Genomic DNA, 22,205 nt, shown 5'->3' with positions numbered 1-22,205 from the left:
TATTTGGTATGAAGTGATTTTATTATGTCCTGTTCGTGTGCCTCAATTTCCCTTATCTTTTCTGATCATCTGGACTTATAAATAAAACCTCACTTTAGCAAGTTCACGTATTGGGTCAATTCTAAAAGATGTAACTGCTCTTCGTGTTCATTTCTCATAGTTGACAACACTTTTCCAAGGCAGGTATTTTCTTTTCGCTCGTAGGTGCTTAATAACCACACAGAGATGACCTAAGAGTGTAGGGGTCTTTTCAGTAACTCTGGATTTCAGAGTGTTTCCTTCCCATTCCTCAGCCAAGATAACATCTGCGATCCAGTACATAACTGAATGAAACGTTTTAGGAAATAATACTTATTCACTATCTGAGACGTCCCTGGTATTTACTTTATTTCATAGAAAACAGAAACTAACCACATGCACCTGTACGCCTTCCAGGTAGAAACCAGCTAGATTGGTTTTATGAACCACTAACGGGTGTTTAAAAGCAGGCTCTTTAGCAATTTTCACTGCAGCTACGTCTTCCACAGCCCTTCCAGAATGCGGCGCTTGCGTCTTGCAGAGACGCCGCCCGCGACTAACTCGCTGGAGGATGGGGTGTTTTCCGCCGGGTAGCAGCGCGGCACCAACACACAGCTGCGACTCGGTGGATGATGCAGGACTCGACCCATTTCCCTGTCCTCCAGCTTCCTCGAGAACAGTCCCGCCCCCTTAATCTTTTCCAGGCGAATTTTAATCTCTCCTCCGCCAAGTGGGCAGAGCGCCGAAAGATCGATGTTACCTCCACGCCCCGAGAGCCGCCATCTTTTTGAGGGTGGGTAGCAGAAGAAACACATGTAGGTGCTGCACAGGCTCAACGGGATGCTGACTGGATTTTGCTTCTTCTCTTCCTAGCACTGTGGGACCAGAACGGCAGAATCCACCGGGGCCCTTCCTCTGACTACCTCTCCGGAATGAGGCCTCAGTGTCCGCGTGACAGGACCCTCTTTTCTCTCCCACAGTGAGTGCAGCGCGGCGGCGCGGCATCCGCGCGCGCCCCCGCGCGCCCTCTGCTGTCAGTTGCCCCGCGCGTTCCCGCTGGCGCGCGCCGCTCCACACGCGCCAGCGCCCCTCCCCCGCCCGCTCGGTGCTCGGCGCAGACTCTCTTGTTTGTTTCTGCAGAAGCCCAAGGAGAGGCCGAAGCCGAGACGATGCCTGGGAAACTGAAGGTGAAAATCGTGGCCGGGCGCCATTTGCCAGTGATGGACCGTGCTAGTGACCTGACTGATGCCTTCGTGGAGGTTGGTGCAAGGTCTTGCCCCTCAAAACCCAGAGAAAGCCAAGCCCGGTGAAGGATCTACCCACCTGCTCCCAACCCCTCAGTCCATTCCTCTTTCCATTGCCCTGCGCTCTGCCGTGCTGGTCCAGCCCTCCCTGGAGGGATGTCCGCCGAGGCAGCCCATGTGATGGGTGCATGGCTCGCAGGGGCCCGCGGTACGCCCCGCCGCGCGGAGAGGTTCTTGCTGCTCTGCATGCCGGGTGACCCTGATGGCTGGACTCATAACAGGCCACCTGCCAGTCAGCAGATCCCGAGGCGTGGCCGCGCGGCCACGGAAACACGCATGTCCTTCTTTAGGGGAGGGATGAATTTCATGCCTGTGTGATGCACATCTGCTTGAGAATGTACATACAACCCTTTGTGGGCATTCCAAGTCCTACGTTCAGGGTATCCACCTTTAGCCTGACATTTTCAGAACCTTCAATGTTAGTTCCAAACACAACTGGAACACTTTCTTGTATAGACTGGTAGGTCTGATGAGCTGTTTCAAGTAAATTTAGTGCCTTGAGGTAGGAAGTCAATTAAGTGCTATGGATTTAAATTACAAAACTGCTTTTTAAATCTAATGATTAGTTTAAAAGTCATGCAAATTAGTGCAGGCATACGGCCTGGAAAGTAATAAACCAGAGGCTGAAAGAAGCCAAGAAAATATTGTAATAAAAGTCGACATGATGAGCCAGAGGATTACAGCAATAATCGTTTAGGCTATTAATGCTTAAAGTTAATAGATACATGATAATATACAGCCTGATTTCATCTCACTATAAAATATTTTTATATTTCTTAAAGGTTCTCGAACCTAGCCGCTGAAGTTTATCCCTACTGTCATGGGAATTCTTAATCCTAACTTCCTATTCATTTGAGAAATTTCTGTATGCTCTTGGCTGGATGTTAGGTCATAGGGATACACAGATAACCATAGTATTTCCACACAGCTTATTTTAATAACTAATAGGTAACATGAATTGTATTTCATTATTGCCATATCTGTGCTAAGTACTTTTTAATTATTATCCTGTATTATAGATGAGTTAACTATCTATAGGCCCAGGGATGATAATATTTTGCATAAGATTACTTAGCTTGTAAATCTCCACATTTCCCCTAACCACTATGTTAATACTGCCTCTCCAGGCAAGATGAAGAGTGTTAAAATCAAATATGGAAACAATTCCGTCTCTGAAAGTTTAGGAAGACATCTAAGGAAGTGACATTTGAAGTGACAGTTGAACTGGGCCTTGAGGGACACCCAGGATTTTTACCAGAAAAAAGGAACACAAAGGCACAGAATGTGGTACATGGTTTATTCAGGGAACCATCTTAGTTTGAGCTGTGTCTGAAATAAAAGGGGTATGTGAGTTTGAAGGGTTGAGGCTGGACTAGTAGGTTGGACTCAAACCTCATTTCCTATTGTTTTTTTCTTTATAAATAAGCAGGGGTAAGCCAGGGGAGCTTTTTCAGTGGAAATAAAAGATTGTGTTTTTACTAGGTTGTTTCTTTTTAGGATTGCCTGAATTTACTTATTTATTATTTATGGTGCTGGGGATGGAACCTAGAGCCTTGTTCAAGCTAGACAAGTGCTATGACACAGAGCTACACCGTGTGTTAGGTTCTGGATGTACTTGGACAGATATGAAGCAGGGAAAGCAGTTAAGAAGATGTTAAAATTGTCAAGGCAATATGTGGTAATGGGAATAGATTTGTAAAGATTTGCGGAATATTTCTGACAGTTAGGCCTTGATAACTGGATTTTGCTGGTGAGGGAGGGGGCAACTTCAAGGGTGACTCATTAATTCCTTTGTTCAATAAATAGTTGTTGATTGTCAGCCATTTGCTAGGCCCTGTGCTAGTTACTGGTCTAACTGATACATGATGGTGAACAAGACACACTCTTTTTGCTTTTGAGTGACATTTTTGGTGAGGGAGACAGACATTTAAAAGGAAAAGAAATTATTAAATATTTAGTTACAAATTGTGATGAATGCCATAAAAGAAAACAGTAAACAGGGAATAACAGGGAGGAACATCTACCTTAAGGTTGAGTAAAATCAGGTTGAGTATCAGGCAAGCAAAGACTGATTGAATGAGAAGGAGCCAGCTGTGCAAGGAGTATATTTGTGTGTGTGTGTGTAAGGGTAAGGTGTGGGGACAGAAGAGAAGTGGAGAGGGAGAGTCTCAGTAGAGGGAAGACACTGAGGAGATTGGTGTGTTTTAGGAGATGAGGAGCATGTTTGTGGCAATCATGTAGTGAGTAAAGGGGAGAAGGGTGTAAGATAAAGTTGTAACGTTGGTCAAGTAGCCATGATTAGGAATTGGAATTTTATTTTTTGTTCTTGTGGTACTGGGGATGGAACCAAGGGCACTCTACCACAGCCTTAGCTCTTTTTATTTTTTATTTTGAGAGAATCTTGACAAGTTGAAGAGGCTAACCTTGAACTTGTGATTCTTCTGCCTAGGTCAGGTTTGCTGCAATTACAGGCCTATGCCACATGCCAGGCTTGGAATTTTATTCTAAAATCAATCTGAAGCAGTTAAGTGAGCTTTGTGTTGTGATATGGAGAATGGATTGAAGGGAAAATGGTGGAAGCAGACACTTTGTTGGGAGAGTCTGAAATAGTTCAAATAACAAGTGGTGAGGGCCAAGGTAATATTTTGGTAATGGAGAGAAGTGAATAAATTCTATTTTGAAAGTTGAGTAGAGGATTTGTTGGTAGATTGGAGTCAGGGACCAGGGAAAGAAAGACTGAAAGATGATTCCTAGCTTTCTGGGGTCAGTGGGGTAATATTCTGAGATGCCACAGGGATGATAGAGGTTGATTGGAGAGAATCAGTTTCCATTTGGGCATGTTAGAGTGGAGTTGTCTTTAGGACCTTCATTACAGCTCTCCAGGAGGCACCTGGATTTGTTACTCTGATGTTCTAAAGAGAGGTCTGAGTTAAAAGTTCACAGAGGCCAGTGTTTCTCAACCTTGTGAGACTTGGCACCCGCTTACTATAATAGATATTTTGAAGCCTACTCTTAATATTCTGGCATGATTTTCATAGTTAATATAATTTAACTATATTCATAATAAAAAATCAATGCAGTGCTTTAATCATAATATGAGAGAGAAATAAAGGCATTTTTAATGATTTCAATATATAAATACTTGTCCATAAGCATAGTAGAAAACATGAAGTAATCAGATTGAGTCAGTGGATATTTGTTGAGCCCTTGTATGCATCAGACATTGTAGTGGGGAATAAATAAAGTGAAAACTACTTTAGTTATGGAACTTACCTTTTAATGGAAGGAGGTAGTTCATAAATAAGAAAAGATACAGTATGCTAGATGGTGAGAGTGAGCCATGTGGAGAAAATAGAGCTGGAACATTGGCTGGGAAGTGCTTCGCCTATGTGTAAAATCAAATGACTATGACTGCCCTTCACAGAGTGAGGCAGAGGTGTAGTTTTGGCATCTCATATATCTTCATTGCCATTGGTTATCTGATTTTCTAAAATATTCAATTCATGAGGAAGAACCAGAGTTGTCTCTTGATTATAAGATCACTTTAGTTCCTTTCACTATATTTTGGTCTATAAAACTGTGTTAGGTTCTAGGTAGGTTTCTTAGTAATGTGTATATCCGGTGAGACATTTGAATGTCATGACATGTGATAGGTCTTCATTGATGGGATTTTTGTATTGCAGGATCCCTCATATCTCTAGCTCTTTCTCATTAACTACTACTGTTTTCCTCTAAACCACTGCTAGATTTCTAAAGCTTTCTTAGAAGTTGATTCTTTCCCATTTGGCAAACCTCTAACTTAGGGGAAGAGAGAAGTGAGGTGGATCTTTGAAAAAATATGACATCAAGAAGTGTATTAGAGGATGACTAGAGAAAGGAAGCTGAGCTTGTAGGCCATTGGCCAGTGTGTGGGGGTGGGGGAAGAAAAATAAGGAAAGAAAGTCCTAGAAGGCCAGAGGAAGTTTCTAGAAAGAAGAAGCCCTCATCTGTCATGAGTATATAAGCTCATAGGAAAGGGAGATAATGAAGCCTCATCTGTCAGATGGCACTGAGAAGTCAAATCATAGAAATCATTGGATTGGACAATATAGGATTGTTATTGATCTTGATGAGACTTGATGAGGATGAAGCCCATACTGTAATAACTTAGAACTGAGAAGTGAGGAAGTAGAAATAGCAGGAGCAGGCAACTGCTTCAAAAAGGGAGGAGGAAAAAATACTGTGGTTCCTAAGTATGTAGTTTTTAGTTAAAACATAGGTTAGAAAATACTGGAACATATTTGTGTGCTAATAGGAATAATCCAGCAGAAAGGGGAAAATTAAAGCAGGAAAAAGGGGATAAAAGAGGATTACCACATAATAAGGGGATAAACTGTGTAATATAGGCTGTAAGTAATATAAGCTCATAGGAAAGGGAGATAATGAAGCCTAGATGCTCTTATTCTCTTCCCCGCTCCCTCTGCCTTGTTTTTTTTTTTTTTTTTTTTTTGAAGAAGAGATCTTCCTTTGTTGCCCAGGCTGGTCTTAAACTCCTGGCCTTAAGTGATTCTCCTTCCTCAGTCTTCCAGGCTACAGGAATATATTACCAGGCCTAGCTAGTTATTAAAAATCTTTATGCTGGGACTGTAGGTTGGTAAAATTTCCATAGGCAGAGAGAAAAAGGAGCATTTTTAGGTGAATAGGACAAGCCTGGTAAAAGCAAAAGGAGGATCAGAGAACATGTAATTGAAGGAAGGGTTTTGTCAAATGGAAGTAGAAATAAAAGGTAAGGGGAATACATGATTGCTGAGTAGTCTGATAGAGTAAGAAGCTGGAATAGAAGGTCTCTTAGCCAACTTCCATTGACTGGCTCATTGCAGTCCCCAGTGCTCTGCATGCTTTCCATCAAGCATATTCTTAGATACCCCCCATATCTTAAGACTTCTCTACAGAGAGTGTGCCCCATAAGTTGGCTGAAATACTTTACCCAGAGGCGGTTGTGTTTGTTCCCAGATCTGCTTATGTCGACTGTATTTGTTAATTGTAATTAATTTGAACCTTGTATAAATTGGTGGAATTCAGTTAATAAGACTTAGGGAAATAATCTATAAAAATTGTTCTTGCATTAGGTGGAGAAAAGATTGTGAAAAATATAGGATACTTTATTCTTTGTTTTTACAAGTGATTTTAAATTCTGCCACTTTATAAACCCAAACCAGAAAGCACAGATGACACGAATATGGTTTATGCAAAAAAAAAAAGAAGATACAGAAATCTAAACAGTGAACCTGTACTCAGAGACCTTTGTATTGCATTAAAAGGCAGGAATGAATGTTTACATATTTTATATTAAAATTTTTACAGCTTATATTATAATTTTATTATATTATTATTATTTGGTACTGGGAATTGAACCCAGGGGCACTTAACCACTGAGCTACAACCACAGCCCTTTTTGTTTTCCATTTTAATACAGGGTCTTGCTGGGTTGCTGAGGCTGGGTTGCTGAGGCTGGCTTTGAACTTGCCATCCTCGTACCTCAGCCTCCCAAACCACTGGGATTACAGGTGTGTGCCACTGCACCTGGCTTTTTTATTTTTTAATGTTTCTCTGGTTTAACCAAGTTACTTGAGTAACTGATTAAGTACTAGTACTGGTTGGTTGAGAATTTCTACTCTTTATGAATGTGAGAAGTTTAGGGAGCCAGTGAAGACCGAGTAGTACCTAAAGATGAATCTTTTTTTTTTTTTTTAAACATCTTTTCTTTTTTAATTTTTTATATCTTTATTTGTTTTTATGTGGTGCTGAGGATCCAACCCAGTGCTCATGCATGCTAGGCAAGTGCTCCAACAACTGAGCTACATTAAAGATGATTCTTGCAGAAATCTCTAGAAAGAGTAAAATGTGGTTCTGAACAAGGGAAGTATTAATGAAATACATCTCTATTAATGTGTGTGATACAAACTGTTTGGCTAAACTACATTGTCATTTTCTGTTTATCTAGGAGCTTTTGAAGGAATACTTGGCGGAAAAGAAATTAATATTTAATGAATATTTTCTATGTTTCAAACATTTTGCTAGTTCTCTAAATGCATTATCTCATGTAATGCTCCCAGCAGCCCAGCTTTTCAGAGGAGAAAGTAGATTTAAATAACAGGTTAAATAACTTTCTCAAGGTAATTTAGCTAATGAGTGGGAAAAGAGAATGCCTTACTTTACTAGGGGAATCTCCATTAAAATTCCTGATGTTCTTTAACAGTTGTAAGGCATTTAATTGCTGAATAATAAAATACCTTTGAATTGAATAAGGCTGAATGAACTGTGATTCTTCTTTACTAGAAGAGAAATCATCACAGTGTTGGCAGAGTGCCTACTCTAGCATTTTTCCTTTTTTTGAAATTTTGTGTTTTTGTTTGTTTAATGCAGTTTGGGATCTATCAGATCTTAATTTAGAATGCATTGTTGTAAAAAAAGTGCAATATACCTGAGCTTGTGGTGGGGAACAAAAGATAATGCTGAACTTGTAACTTAAAACACTAGGTGCTTTTTGGTGAGTCAAAACCCTTAAGTGTATTTAGCATTTCAATGGTTTTATAATCCTAACAGCATTTTACTTCAAATAAAGCAGTTTTAAGTAAATTAACAATCATTTATCTAACTAAAAAAACAATCATTTATCTAACTAAAATGTGTAAGATGTTCCTTGATTTTTGATGGGATCATATCTCAACAAACCCATGGTGAATTGACAGTATTATAAATTAAAAGTATGTATTTAATGTACCTACACAACTGAATATCAGGGCTGGGAATGCAGCTCAGTAGTGGGGCACACATGCAAGACCCAGGTTCAGTCCTCAGCACCACAAAACAAAACAACAAAAAAACCAATTACCAAACATTGTACCTTCATCTAGCTTACCTTAAATGTATTCAGATACCTTCATTAGCCTATAGGTGGGCAAAATCTAACAAAAAGCCTATTTTATGGTAAAGTGTTGAATATCTCATGTAATAATATTGAATGCCATACCAAAAGTGAAAAGCAGAATAGTTGTTTGGGTATGCTTTTGCACCATTGTAAAGTTGAAAAATTCTAAGTTGAGATTAAAAAAATGAAAAATTATACGTTTGGAGATGTATTTCCTTTATGCTTTGAATATTGAAATATAATAAAAATTAGATTAGTGAGTAATCAAAAACTTCTTCCCAAGTGTCTTTTCTCCTGTTAAGCTTCATTTTGTTAACATTGTGATTTGAAAAGAAAAAAATATGTAATGCATATTTTATATTTATATTTATATATTCATATACTTCCCATTAAGAAAGATTTGAATTCTCAGAAATATGATTTGGAAATCCTTATTTCTTTCTCACTACATGTACTGTATTCTTTATACTCTATCAGTCCTTTCTTCAGAGAGAATTGCTGTTCCTTTTTTGGCTTGTGGTTCATCTACTTTCCCTCCTCTCCTTTATTTATTTATTTTTGTACCAGGAATTGAACTCAGGGGCACTTAGCCACTGAGCCACATCCCCAGCCCTTTTTATATTTTATTTTGAGACAGGGTTTTGCTGAGTTGCTTAGGGCCTTGCTAAGTTGCTGAGGCTGTCTTCAAACTTGAGGTCCTCCCGCCTCAGCTTCTGGAACCCCTGGGATTATAGGCATGCACCACCGTGCCTGGCCCCTCCTCTCCTTTTAAAAAAAATTACTTTTATATGCACATCATCTTTTTAGAAACAGATGTGATTATACTTTATATATTTTTGTTTGTTTTATTTTTCTGTCATTTGTATCTTCCCATGACTATATATAATCAACTCCATTCTTTAGTAGGGATTCATATGATTTATTTAGTCACTTTCCTGTTGAATGACTATTTAGGTTTTAATATTTTGGGGGAGGGGGATTTATGTGGAAGTACTTCTCTAAATTCCTGCAAATTAATCCAGAATTATATAATGGGATTGAAATAAAGTTACTCCATTTGAGTTTTTAATTTCCAGTGTTTTGAATTTTAAAATGATACATTTAAAAAATAGGTAATACATATTTACGGTTCATAATTCAGAGGGTACAAAATGGGTCAACCTTCATTTTCACTGCCTTTACTTTAACCAACCCATTCTTCTCTTTCTAATGGCCATTGTTAACTTTTCTTGTGTATCTTTCTAAAAATACTCTGTATGCCTTAACATTTTTCATTTTTTTTCTCCCCAAAGAGTGCCATATGCACTATTTTGCAGTATAAAGTTTTTTTTGTTGTTGTTTGTTTGTTTTATTTTATTTTTTGCTGTGTTGGGGATTGAATCTAGGGCCTTGTGCATGCTACACAAGCAGCCTACCATTGAGCTAGCTACAACCCCAGCCCCATTTTATTTTGACTTCTGTTCCTTATCAATGTATAGGAGATGTTTCATTCTTCTATTTAGACCTGCATTTTGTGGCCTTGCTGTGGTTAGCTTAATCAGTTTCAAATTGATGAATATTTAGTTTGTTTCCAATCTTTTGCTACTGTAATGCTGATATATATTATGCATCTCTGTGTAATGAATACCAAGAAATAGAACTGGTAGCGTAAAAGACATGGGCATTTAAAATTTTGGTGTATATTGTTAAACTGCTTTCTGTACAGACTTCTAAATTATTCTCATATCAGCAAAGTGTGAGAGTACCTCATCATTGTTTTCAAATCATTTGATCTTTGCCAACCTTAGTAAAAATGTTTTAATTTGCATTTCTCTACAATGAGGTTGGTTATCTTATTTTTGTCAGGAGAGGGAACTGAGACTATTTCCTAGGAATTGAACCCAGGGGCGCTTTACCACTGAGCTACATCTCGAGCCCTCAGTTCTTTTTATTTTTAATTTTTGAGACAAACCCTGGCTAAGTTGCCAAGATTGGTCTTGAATTTGTGATCCTTCTTCCCTGGCCTCAAGATGCTGGGATTATAGGTGTGTGCCACTGCAACATGCTCTTTTTTGTCTTTGGCTTCATGATATTCTTTACCATGCAAGAAACTGCTATTTTTTATGTACTCATTTTAAATTTTTGCTACCTCTAATCAAACTGCTTCTGTACCAAATTGTTGGTATCATGATAATTCAAACTAAATGATAAAATAACTAGAGAAATAGAGAAGAAAAATATCTGCAGTTTTAGATATTTTGCTTTTGGAAATTTTTTGGACCAACCAGTAGCACAGATTATTATAATTTTTACCTGATGAACCAGCATTTACGAAGTATATACAGTGTGCCAAACTGCTGTGATAAAGTGAATAATCCTTAGTGTATTTTATGTTAGGAAAAATAGTTGATGGTGTTAACTGAAAGAATCAGGGAAAGAGTTTGAAGAGATCAAATATAGAAAAGGGAGGCAAGTGAAGAAGTAGTTGTTTAGCTGTTTTAACTCTTGGGCTTCTTGACCACTTCCAAATCCAGTCTGAGGTTTCACAATCACCATTCTTTATTGGAAGTAAATCCCAGGGATTTACCTTACTTTTTTCCTTCTTCATTCCTTATTTACTTATTTTTGGGTCTTTGTGATTCAGTGTTTACCACGATTGTCTATGAAATGATAGTCTCCTCACCCAACACCTTTCCTTGTCCCTGAAGATAGGAACATAAACCATAATAGTTTATTGCTTATCACTGTGTGTGTACAGATAAGGGATTAAAAAATAACAAATACGGGGAAGTTAGAGAATACAAGGAAATTAAGACTTTCCTTCTGTTTGAGGTGAGGGCCTTATTCATGCTCGGCAACTGCTTTACCACTGAGCAGTCAGTTCAGGACTTTCCTCTTTCATCTGAGCATCTTTAGTGGCCATACTAACCCCTTCCTCCATGTCCATAATCTCCGTTTTTAATTTCCCTGTGGAGCTGGTTTAAGTGGAGCTGTGGAAATTAGGTGTATTCTGCAAGCTCCTGGTCAGATCAGACCTTTTTACTTTTGTCTTAGGGGATAGTTAGCCTTTTTCCCCCTTTGTGATTAATTCTTCTCCCCTTGCTTGGCTGACATTTACTTTTATTCACATTTCTGATATTTATATTTGAATGACTTCTTGTTTGTTTTTAGGTAAAATTTGGTAATACCACCTTTAAAACAGATGTATACCTCAAGTCACTCAATCCTCAGTGGAACTCAGAATGGTTTAAATTTGAGGTAAGTTTTCAAAATGTCTGTGTCTTTTGTGTGTATTTTTTTGAAGTGACTCTTTTCCTTTAGGGATGATAAGAATATCTTTTATTTCAGGCATAGTAGCTTTTCTACAATGTAAGAATGTTTCATTTCTGCTTCACTGGATATACTGAGTTTTTCAAAAACTACATTACCTTAAGAAAATATAGTATCTGATAATGCTGGTGAAAAAAAAACCTTAAAGGGTATTTTATTATTATTATTATTATTATTATTATTATTACTGTTTTTTTTTTGGAGTTTAGCATATTCCAGGAAGCACTAAAGAACAATGTATGGAATTTTTTTTTTGTGCCATTTTAACCATTTTTAAGTGTATAATTCAGTAGCATTAATTACAGGCCCAGTACTGTACAACCTCCACCACTATTTCCAAAATATTTTTATACTCTATATAGGAATTCTGTACATACTAAGCAATAACTCCCTATTTCCTTTTCCCCAGACTTTGGTAACTAGTGATCTATTTTCTATTTATTTGAATTTTCTCATGCTAGACTCTTCATTTAAGTGGAATCATATAATAGTTGTCCCTTTTTATTTGATTCTTTTATTTCCTAATGTTTTCAAGGTTCATTCACATTGTGGCAGGTAGCAGAAATTATTTTTTTTGGCTAATATTTCATGTATTTGTAGACCACATTTTGTTTATTTATTTTTTTGCACTGCTGGAGATTAAACCCAGGGCTTTGTGCATACCAAGTGCTGTACCACTGAGCTATATCCCCAACTCTTTTTTAATTTTTAATTTTGAGATAGAGTCTCATTAATTTGTATAGGCTGGCCTCGAACTTGGGATTCTCTTGCCTCAGCCTCATATAGGTTATTGGGATTACAGGTATGTGCCATGATGCCCAGCCCCTACTGCTGTTTATTTTTTAATTGAGTTATTTTTATTTTTGTTGTTAGTATAGAGAAGTTCGCTCTATACTAAATATTAACTCCTTAGCAGGTATACAGCTTGTAAATGTTTTCTCCCATGTAGTAGGTTGTTTTTTTACTTTCTTGACACTATCATTTGTATAAAAGTTTTTTATTTTGATGAAGTCCGATACATTTTTTTTTTGCTGTTATTGCTCATGTTTCCCTAATCCATTCCCTGTGTTTCTTTCCTAAGAGTTTCATGGTTTTAGCTCTTATACATAGGTTGTTGATCCATTCTGAGTTCATTTTATAATGGTTTGAGGTAAAAGGCCAGCTTCATTCTTGTGTACATAGAAGTCCAATTGTTTCAAAATTGTTTGTTGAAGAAACTTTTCCTATCCTTCTCAGAAATCAATGGAAAAGGCCGTGTATGAGATGGTGGGGTGGCTGAGGGTTGGTGAGGGTGGCTGTGTTTCAGTGGGGGTGGTGAAGGGTAACTTGACTATCCCAGCTATATACCAAAAGGATGCAGTTGTAAAACTATTATTCCTCATTTCTCAGCTTTTACCCAAAGATTTCCAGCCAGATGAATCTTTCTAAGTAAGATAAGTTCTAGTTCCCATTAACTCCAGCCCTTTTAAAAATGGAGTTCCATGATGTCTGGATAACTGGTCCAGAAGTAGTAAATTTTTATAAACTGTTTTCAACTTTACCTTTGAGACAAATTTAATCAGTTGGACATAGAAGTATGGGTACTATTGCATTGATCTATATGTCTGTCCCAATATCATTACCATATTGTTTTGATTATTGGAGCTACGTTTTGACATCAAGAAGTAAACCTCCAACTTTTTCTTTATGTGTTTAGTTGATTTTTTTTTTTCTTTGTCATGAACTGTTTTGATTCTGCATTTTCTTTTGTGGATATGTACAGATTTTCTTTTTGATTATTTTCAAAATTCCATTTTATATTTTGAAAGATGCAGTGTTGCATGCATTTTAAATCTGTGCCATTTTAAACTGCATTATTAAGGTAAAATGTGGACTATAAAAGTCAGAGAAAATGAGCAGAGAAACTTGCTTACATGATTTCATATGGAGTTAGTATAATAAGGTACATCTTTCTTGCCCTAGAGAAACATTTGAATACTTATGTAGATTTATTTTGAGACTTCCTCCTTTCTCATAACCTAGAAATGGTTAAAAACAAATATTCTTGGTTAATTAATTACATTGTTATTGGAAAGCTAGGAGGAGGAAGGCTTCATGTGTTAGTTTTTGTGATGATAGGAAATTATCATTTTATAAAATAGCATTTCATTTTGTTGATGATCTAATACTGTTAATTTTTAAGGCTAAGGAATACTTCAGCAGCTTGTTTTAAAACATAAAAATAGCCAGGTGCTATGATTACCTCCTGTAATCTCAGCTACTGATGAGCTGAGATGGGAGGTTTGTGTGTTTGAGGCTCTCCTGGGTAATCAAGACCCTGTCTCAAAAAAAAAAAAGAAAAAAGAAAAGTGTGTGTGTTTGTATTTGTAGTTTTCTGAAGTAAGGGTGTTTAAAAATATTAATGTTTTTAGAAACTGTTACCAGCCATTTTCTTTACAATTTAAATTGTTATTTTGACTGGTGCTTCTACTTAATAGCATATATGGTGTCAAGAATGTGCTTGAACTTTGTGTTTATAGTTGATGTTAGTTTAAAGTTCTTTTTAAACTATTTTTCATTTATATATGTTTTGAACTCTCAACTATCTTAAACAAAGCAAAATTTCTCTCATATAAAAGAAATTTTGAGACAGTATAACATCATGTAGATGTTTTGGATTCAAGACCCCTTTTGTCTTTTCTTCATCATCCATACATGAGAATCATGTAGCTTGTCTTTAATTACTTTTCATATTGTTTATTGGTGCATGATAATTGTACATAAGAGTGGGATTTGTTCTTACCTATTTGTGTATGTACACAATATAACAATATAATTTGGTCAGTTTTACTCTCCAGTATACCTCTACTTTCCCTGCCCTGGTCCCCTTTCCTCTACTGGTCTTCCGTGTCTTTTCATGAGAGTCCCCTGTGTCCCCCGTGTCCCACCACCCCTTTTCCTCTTCAGCTTCCATGTATGTGAGAAAAACATATGACCATTGATTTTCTGGGTTTGGCTTATTTCACCTAACATAATGCTGTCAAATTCCATCCATTTTTCTTCAAATGACATGATTTAATTCTTCTGGCTGAATAGAACACCATTGTGTATACCTACTTTGGCTTGTCTTCAAAGTGATTCAGGGTCACTTCACGTTCTAAGTTAGCAGCTGGAGTTCCAGGGATCTTCCCAGTGTTCCAGGCTGGTGAAAGGAGATAAGAGTAATGGGGAGTACTGGAGGGACCAGTGAGTTAACACCCTTTGAGCTGAGCAAGCACTTTGTTTGTTTGTTTTGGTACTAGGGGTTGGACTCAGGGCCTAGCACATGCTAGCCAAGCACTCTACCACTGAACTATAACCCTAATCCCTAATCCTTAAAATCACACCGTTTTTATGTGTGTACTAATCTTTTTTTATCTTCGCGCTTAGAAATCTGTTGTTTTTCAGAAGTAAGACATTTTAGCCAGGCACAATGGCGCACATTTGTAATCTAAGCAACTCAGGAGGCTGAGGCAGGAGGATTTCAAGTTCAAAGCCAGCCTTGTCTCAGAACATTTTTTAAAAATATTTTTGTAGTTGTAGGTGGATACAATAACTTTATTTTATTTATTTTTATGTGGTGCTAAGGATCAAATCCAGTGCTTCACACATGCTAGGTGAGCACTCTACCACTGAGCTACAACCCCAGACCCCTTGTCTCAGAACATTTGAAAAAGGACTAGATACATAAACCCAGTGGTAGATAGCCCCCTGGGGTCGTTCCTCAGTACTGAAAAAAACAAGTCATTGTTTTAATTTAGCATATATATTCATTTGTGATAGTCAAAATACTAAAATAAGATTTAATTTTAGGTGGATGATGAAGATTTACAAGATGAACCTCTACAGATCACAGTTCTTGACCATGATACTTACAGTGCAAATGACGCCATTGGTAAAGTGTACATTGATATCGATCCTTTACTGTACAGTGAGGCTGCAACAGTCATCTCAGGATGGTTTCCAATTTATGATACCATACATGGTAAGGAATAATAATTTAAGAAAAATCATGAAATTAATCTTTTGTATTTATTCTTTTTTTTTTTAACTTTATTTTTATTTTTTTATGTGGTGCTGAGGATTGAACCCAGTGCCTCACATGTGTGAAGCAAGCGCTCTACCACTGAGCTACAACCCCAGCCCACAATTTACTCTTTTTTTTAAATTGTTTTTTAAGTTGTAGATGGACACAATATCTTTATTTTATTCATTTTGTTTTATGTGGTGCTGAGCACTCTACCACTGAACCACAACCCCAGCCCTTGTATTTATTCTTAAAGACTTTCATGCCACAATTGATAGTGTTAAAATGTATATCTTACAAAATGCCTTTTTAAAAATAGACAAGTAAAAAAGTAATTGTAAAATATTGTTCGTAGAATTGTTACTTCTCTGATCATAAATTAAAATAAAGCTTGCACAATTTGTACAACAAGGTAAGTAAATACATTATTTAAAAATATCTTGAGGTTCTGGGATGTAACTTAATGATAGAGTGCTTATCTAGCATGCATTAGGCCCTGGGTTTGATTTCTAACACTTCCAAAAAAATTAATCATGCTGGTACTCTATGTTTCTAAAACACATTTTCAAACTGATAATATTTGCTTACAAATTCTAAAGTTTTTTGTTGTTAAAGCAGGGTTTTCAAAGTGTGCTCTCGGAATAATGAAGGCTCCCAAAAATGCTTTCGCAGGGTCTGTGAGTTAAGAACTGTTTTTAGCAAAATATTCATATATATTCACTACTTTCATTCTCACTTTCTTACAAGTGTACAGTGGAGTTTTCTGGAAGTTTTTTGACATTGAATGCAGAGCAGAAATGAGAATTTGTGTTTCATTAAGTAAATTATAGGTAAATATTTAACAGTTTTAGTACTAAATTTTATTGTTTGAAAATATACTTTTAGAAAAGGTTGCTTATGTTAATTTAAATCAGTTTATTATAAAGAAGTACTAAGTATTTTTAATTGCCAATTTAAAATTCTAATATGGTAATTATTGATAGATATGAGCATATAAGCTCATATAAGCTCAAAGAATTTTTTTCTTTGAGTTCCTCAATCAGGTTTAAGATTGTAAAGGAGTCCTGAAACTAAAAAGTTGAGAAGTGCTAGTCTAAATATATATGTCATCTTAGAGTAGTGAATAGAACTGTTAAGAACTGATATTTCTCTTTGCATCTATCGTCCTGCCGTTTTTTGTTTTTTGTTTTTTTTTTTTTTTCATTTCTAACAGCAGTTTTATTGATAGGAATAAATAAGATGTTTATAATAAAGTAAAATATTTACTGAGGTGTATGTTTAAGTATATTTATTGTGACATTGATTATATTCTATTACTAACAATTAAAATGAACAAATTAAAAAACAGGATTAATTTAAATAAATTGGGTGCTGTAGATGTGGGTCAGTGGTAGAATGCTTGCCTAGCATGTATACAGCCCTCTATTTGATTCCTAAGTGATCCTTAGCATTGCAAAATGAATGAGTGAATAAATGAATAAGGGCATATATAAACCCTGAGTTATACAGCCAGAAAAGAAAGACTACGTTTTCAGAGTACCGTGTAGCAAATGTGCATGATGTATTATGGATTACAAAATACATGTTATAAAGCATTATATGGTGATCTCAAGGTTGTTTAGAACCCAAAGAATTGCATTTATGTGATATCATTGGAGAAATTGGCAGAATACATGATCACATGTTAATCCCCAGATAGTTACTTTTCTGGATTGTAATTCTTATTTTTCTTCTTGCCTTTTTTTAGAATTTTCCCCTTATTTTCTGTTTTATTTCTGTCTATCTACCTATCTATCTATTTAATCTTTATAAACAGGAAATGCAGTCACATTTTATGTTACCATTAAGAAAATATACTGCCAGGTATTGGTGGCATGAGCCTTTAGTTTCAGCTCCTTAGGAGTTTGACGCAGAAGGATCTCTTTCACCTAGGAGTTTGAGACTAGTCGAGACAACAGAGCAAGTCCCCATGGTCAAAATGAAATAAATAAATAAGCAAAAGATGCTGAAATATTAATCTGGGCTTGGATTAAAGGCAGTAAATAACTGTATAAATGAATACATTTCCCAACCTTTACTATTAAATATTGTTTATTATAGGTGGTTAAATATGTCTATGGGCTTTTTGTTAAAAATACAATCTTATGATTTCAGTAGCTGAATTAGTAAATTACTTTCCTTAGAAGGCCATCTGCCATAAATGTGAATTTAACATGAAGTTGCAGTAGTCAAGTGAACATATTTAGTAAATATTTAGACTTAAGGGCTGGATCATTCTTTTTTTTTATTAGAGAATGTCCTGAAAACCCTTATTTTTGGAATTTTTTAAATTGGTGTATTTTAATTATACACCACACCCACTATTATATAATTGTAGTGGGATTCATTATGCCATATTTGTACATTCACATAGAATAATTTGATCAATCTCATATTCTTAGAATTTTTTAGTTAGCTTATTTGAAATTATATTAATTGAAATGAATAAAACTTGTATTAAATTATAATCTTGCATTAAGCATTAGGAGTATACACTCTGGAATCATAAAGGTCTTACTTAATCCTGGCATCTTTCACTAACTAGCTAATGACACTGCATAAATTATTTAATTTTTATTAGTTACATATTTATTCCTCTGTAAAAAAGTATGGTACTCCTACACAAATTACCTTTTTGGGTTGATGTGAGTACAGTGAGATACTATATGAAAAAACATTTAGTGTGTCATCTGTCAGTACTCAGCAAATGTTATCACCACTATCATTATCATTGTTGTCATCATCATCAATTTAAATGAGATTTGGTTCCATTTAGTCTTGGTTCAAATAGAGACTTCTGGTAATAGTGAAAATTATTCATTCTTGTACATATGTGTTCTGCTTCAGAAAACACGAGGAGAAAACCACTGATAATGAAAGTAATTAGGAGACAAAATTAACATTATTATTATAATTTATACATTATTTTGAAATCATTAATTGCATCTGTTGGCTTCATTATTTAATTGTACACTATTTTTTTAAGGTATAAATGTGATTTTCCTTTTAAATATGTAGGTATCCGTGGAGAAATCAATGTAGTTGTCAAAGTAGACCTCTTCAATGATTTAAATAGATTTAGACAGTCATCATGTGGAGTCAAATTCTTTTGCAGTAAGTATACATATTGTCTTATTTAACAGGAAATTTAATGATTTTTAAATATAGAAATATTCAATTAATATTTCAGAAGGCTAATAAAAAATGGTATACTTTGGTTTTAATGCCAAAGAAAAAATAATTAACTTTCCAGAAACGATTACTGTAGCTCTCTGGCTATTTATTTAAGAGTAAATGTTATTTAACTTTTACAAGTTTATTGAAATTTTTGTTAGAAAAATCCAGTGATATTTTATTGTGGTGTATGTCACTGAAAGATAGGAGCAGAACATTTTAGCCAAATACTATGGTGCTAACCCATACTACGTAGGTTTCTGTGGGTATGAAGCCCCAAGAACTCCATGAAATATGAGTCTGACGTGGGCAGATTTGGACAGCTCATGGCTAATTCTTATTAGTAGGGTTAAGACCCCAAAGTAGTTGATTATCTTTGATACATGAATGTCTGTTTTAAGATACTAGTTTGATGTAGATATTCTAAGATTCTATCCTTTCGAATCTGACCAGCTCTTATGTAAATTCAATGACATTTTTATTTGAATCTTAAATGAGCACGTTATATTAAACAAGACTATTAAGTAAAGCAGTGACATTGGACAGTTGACTGTATGACCATGGATTATTAGAAACTGTGGGGCTGTATGACTCTTTAGGTTATGTCAAAAAGTAATGGTTTGGGGGCTTGGGATATAGCTCAGTAGGTAGAGTGCTTGCCTTGCAAGCACAAGGCTGTGAGTTCAATCCCCAGTACCACCCCTCAAAAAAAAAAAAAAAAAAAAAGTAATGGTTTAATTTTTGAGACTGCAATGTGTGGTATACAGAAGAATTTTTGCCAGGGGCTCTGAAAAATTTCAGATAGTTAATATTCAATATCTACTTTCTATTTGTCTTAATAATCAGCTAAGTTGCCCAAAGTTACCTTGAACTTGGCAATCCTCTTACCTTACCAAATAGCTGGGACTATAGGCATGCAACCACCAGGCCTAGGTCTATAGGTGTTCTCTAATTGTAAAAATACAATTTATATTTATCAGGCTTACATGAAGAAGTGAGGTGTCTCATGAGAGAATAGTTATATGTAAGATAAAAATGGGTCTTAGAGGACTGTTTAGTTGAGAGCATTATAATTACATTTAGTAATTACATAATTACATAGAAATTATCATAGTAAAAGCTGTTCTTGTATATCCAAAGGATAAGAACTTTGACATGCATTTTTTAAAATTCATTTTTACCTTGTGATAAACAGAAGCTCTAATAGATAATTTGTTTTAATAGCAACGTCTATTCCAAAGTGCTACAGAGCTGTGATAATTCATGGATTTGTAGAAGAACTTGTAGTCAATGAAGACCCAGAATATCAATGGATTGATCGAATTCGTACACCAAGGGCATCAAATGAGGCCAGACAGAGACTCATTTCTTTAATGTCAGGTACAAATAAAGTAACTTCATTATTGATTAACAGTGAGTTTTTGCTTCCCTTTTATGATGAAGTCCTTGGATTTTAAGTGACTGATTCCCTACTCCTGACCCCATCCTACTGAACATTTTTAATAAGTGGAAATCTGAACCAGAAGCTTATAGTAAACTAGGTAGTGAAAGGAAATTGTGTTTATGAAGTGGTGTAGTGGGTGCAAAGAATCCTGAGTAAGGAGGTTCAGAAAGAAGTACAGAGCAGGAAACAGGATTCTGGTTTTCTTTCCTCTAGGATTGGTTTACTGTCAGAACTTAGGCAAATCTCTCATCCCTCTCTTTAATACTCTAGATTCAAATGTTACCTTTTCATAGTCCTTTCCTGAGAATTTGTTGTATCGCTCCCTCAGCCTCCCCTAGAACTTCCTTTGCCACTCTTATCCCATTACCTTTCTTTATTTTTCTTTGGAGAACTCATTTATTACCTGAAATTTGCATTTATATATATATATATATATATATATATATATATATATATATGCTTGAATATATATTCACACAAACAAGAATAAATGTTATATTTAATAAATGTGCATTATGTCTGTATTCTGTAACATAGTTTGCTCTGTAACAGTTATATTATAATAGAATTATATCATATTCTGTAACATAATTATAATAGAATTATGTTCTATATTCTATATTCTATTTATACTTACATATTCTCTGTATAATATTTATTTTTGTTTACTTGTTTAATTATCTTTTTATCCCACCAATGTAAGTTTCACTAGATTTGGAACTTTATCTTTACTGTTCACCCAAGCATCTCTAGCACTTTGTGGAAGGGAAGAATGCTAAGCACATAGCACAGAACCAAAAAAAAAAAAGGTTTGGTAAATGAGGTACATGAATGAGTGAACTGGCATAATGTCTCATCTACCTGAAAGTAGGAAGGTAGACCAGATAATCTTTTAAGTTCCCGTCAAGTTCTAAAAATCTGTGATGTTATATCCCGCTACTTTACTGAATTCACGTATGAGATCTAAAAGTTTTCTGGTGGAATTTCCTGGTTCCTCAAAGTATACCATCATATCATCAGCAAATAGGGATAGTTTGAGTTCTTCTTTTCCTATTCGTATCCCTTTAATTTCTTTGGTCTGTCTAATTGCTCTGGCTAGAGTTTCAAGGACGATATTGAATAGAAGTGGTGAAAGAGGGCATCCCTGCCTTGTTCCAGTTTTTAGAGGGAATGCTTTCAGTTTTTCACCATTTAGAATGATATTAGCCATGGGTTTAGCGTAGATGGCCTTTACAATGTTAAGGAATGTTCCCATTATCCCTATTTTTTCTAGTGTTTTGAGCATGAAGGGGTGCTGTATTTTATCAAATGCTTTTTCTGCATCTATCGAAATAATCATGTGATTCTTGACTTTAAGTCTATTGATATGGTGAATGACATTTATTGATTTCCTGATGTTGAACCAACCTTGCATCCCTGGGATGAAACCCACTTGATCATGGTGCACTATCTTTTTAATATGTTTTTGTATGCGATTTGCTAAAATTTTGTTGAGAATTTTTGCGTCGATGTTCATTAAGGATATTGGTCTGAAATTTTCTTTCCTCCATGTGTCTCTGTCTGGTTTAGGAATCAGGGTAATATTGGCTTCATAGATCAACGCACATAAATCTAAGGCATTTTTATATATAAGCGATGAATCTTCAGAAAGAGAAATCAGGAAAACTACCCCATTCACAATAGCTTCGAAAAAAATAAAGTATTTGGGAATCAATCTCACAAAAGAGGTGAAAGACCTCTACAATGAGAACTACAGAACACTAAAGAAAGAAATTCAAGAAAACCTTAGAAGATGGAAAGATCTCCCATGTTCTTGGATAGGAAGAATTAATATTGTCAAAATGGCCATACTACCAAAAGTGCTATACAGATTCAATGCAATTCCAATTAAAATCCCAAAGATGTACCTTACAGAAATAGAGCAAGCAATTATGAAATTCATCTGGAAGAATAAAAAACCCA

General features: G+C 35.6%; 1 protein-coding gene across 1 annotated transcript in view; it reads left to right on the top strand.

Annotated features, from left to right (window-relative positions):
- The first annotated feature begins 815 nt into the window (after positions 1-815).
- C2cd5 (C2 calcium dependent domain containing 5) overlaps positions 816-22,205 on the top strand; it is a 91,694-nt gene continuing 70,304 nt past the window's right edge. The window contains 6 exon segments of the mRNA XM_047548727.1: positions 816-997; positions 1,159-1,277; positions 11,383-11,469; positions 15,373-15,544; positions 18,644-18,739; positions 20,024-20,179. Coding sequence (XP_047404683.1) covers positions 1,188-1,277; positions 11,383-11,469; positions 15,373-15,544; positions 18,644-18,739; positions 20,024-20,179 — 601 coding nt within the window. The 5' untranslated portion in view covers positions 816-997; positions 1,159-1,187.

This window comes from Sciurus carolinensis, chromosome 4 (genome assembly GCF_902686445.1).
Source record: "Sciurus carolinensis chromosome 4, mSciCar1.2, whole genome shotgun sequence".
Lineage (NCBI taxonomy): Eukaryota > Metazoa > Chordata > Mammalia > Rodentia > Sciuridae > Sciurus > Sciurus carolinensis.
Note: the sequence above shows the minus strand (reverse complement) of the source record. Positions and strands in the feature narration are given on the sequence as shown.